The 1,624-nt window shown below is 48.9% G+C and overlaps 1 protein-coding gene across 1 annotated transcript in view; it reads right to left on the bottom strand.

The window, feature by feature from the left end:
• Positions 1-434: 434 nt before the first annotated feature.
• COMP (cartilage oligomeric matrix protein) overlaps positions 435-1,624 on the bottom strand; it is a gene marked incomplete at its 5' end in the record, with an annotated part of 46,635 nt that continues 45,445 nt past the window's right edge. The window contains one exon of the mRNA XM_015429236.1: positions 435-758. Within this exon, the coding sequence (XP_015284722.1) occupies positions 709-758 (50 nt within the window). The remainder of the gene's footprint in view (positions 759-1,624) is intronic.

Here is a 1,624-nt window from a genome sequence, read left to right as displayed (position 1 = left end):
AAGGTGAGTGTGTGGTTTGAGTGAGACTCGTAGCTCCTCCTGTGAGTTGAGTCAGCTTCGCAATTCCCAGATTTTCAAAACCCACTGTGTTTTGTTTCTCTTGGGGGGAAGCAGAATTGTAGGCACCATACTATCAAGTTTGCATCAGTAAGCCTTTTTTCCCAGTTGTAAGAGGGAGTGTTACCAGGAGGCCTCCTGTGTTTCTGAATGAGCTATGCTTCTTGAGTGTGCCTCCTCATCAGAAGCCTGGAGCAGCAACTCATGCAGAAGGGCAACGGGAAACCTCACCCAAAGCAGACATGAGGCTAAATTTTGTCCATACAGACTAGTTGGAAAGAAGCCAGGCCAGAGCAGTGGCTTCTGCGGAGGCACAGTCGGCTACCTCTTCCATGGGTGATTAGTTTGGGCTGGCAGGAGCTTTAGTTATTTGGGGGGGGGGTGTGTTTGCAGTGCGCTAGCTGTTCCCTCACAGCTCCCCAGCGGGTGCCACCAGGCAGGTTAGATGCTCTTCCACACTGCAGAACAAACAACTCTCTGTCCAAACACAAGGAGTCCCTGGAAGGCTTCCAAGAAAGGTGCCTGTGGGGAACTGAGGGCCCAAGGCACAGTTCACGTAGGACAGTTCATGACCAAATATACCGCAAAGAAGCAGCGAGTGTAGCAAGAGTCTCTCAGGCGAGTCCGAGGTAAGGGGAAGGGTCAGTGGCATTAATAGTCCTGCTGATTTCGGTACGACTCGTAGTCTTCAGGAATCGTGTCTGGATAGGAGAAAAAGGGAATCAGAATTCAGTCTGGAGACAAATGGGCATGGGGAGATTTTTCCAATAAGAGGAGAGATCAGTTGGTGTGTGCTGCCTGCCCGGCGATTGTCCGGTATGTGTGGGGGGGAGTATGTCTTGGTGCTGTGACTGTTAAGCCACCTCCTCCCCAGATATCTGCCCAAATATGCAGAGAAGGAACGGCCTCTGGCTGTGTTAAGGGGGGGCACTGAAATCTGGAGAAAGCAGGCTGGAAGGGTGAGACCGATTTCACACGAGCTGTGCCGTGGTTGCGCCTCCCTTTGCCCTGCTTCTATTGGTCAATTTCCCACTCAAAGCCGTGTGGCCGCATTTTGACCCACGGCTTTGCCCGATTTTCCCCGTGGTTTCATGATCCTCAAAAAAACCAGGATCACGAAACCACAGGGAAAATCGGGCAAAGCCGCGGGTCAAAATGCGGCCACACGGCTTCGAGTGGGAAATTGACCAATAGAAGCGGGGCAAAGGGAGGCGCGACCGCGGCACAGCTCTTGTGTGTAATTGGTCAGAGACTATCAGTCAGTCAGGCATTTATTACGGCAACAAGCCATAGAACGCACATGCTTAAATATAACATTCATATCATTCATATAACTGAATTTAGGACAGTAAAATAAAACTCTATAAAAATACAGTTGAGCGTAATAAAGTAAAAGAAGAACATAAAACAGAGACTATTAGGCAACTATTATTATATATTTGATCGTGTATTTCGGATGCAGTAGCATGCTACCCAAAATTTTGCCACAGTTTCGGTAATTGTCCGGTTCCCATCAATTAACAATCGGTTACATTGCTCAGCACCTGATTGTCCCACCATATCTGTT

The sequence above is a fragment of the Gekko japonicus genome, unplaced genomic scaffold (assembly GCF_001447785.1).
Source record: "Gekko japonicus isolate JY-2015 unplaced genomic scaffold, Gekko_japonicus_V1.1 scaffold3336, whole genome shotgun sequence".
NCBI lineage: Eukaryota > Metazoa > Chordata > Lepidosauria > Squamata > Gekkonidae > Gekko > Gekko japonicus.
Note: the sequence above shows the minus strand (reverse complement) of the source record. Positions and strands in the feature narration are given on the sequence as shown.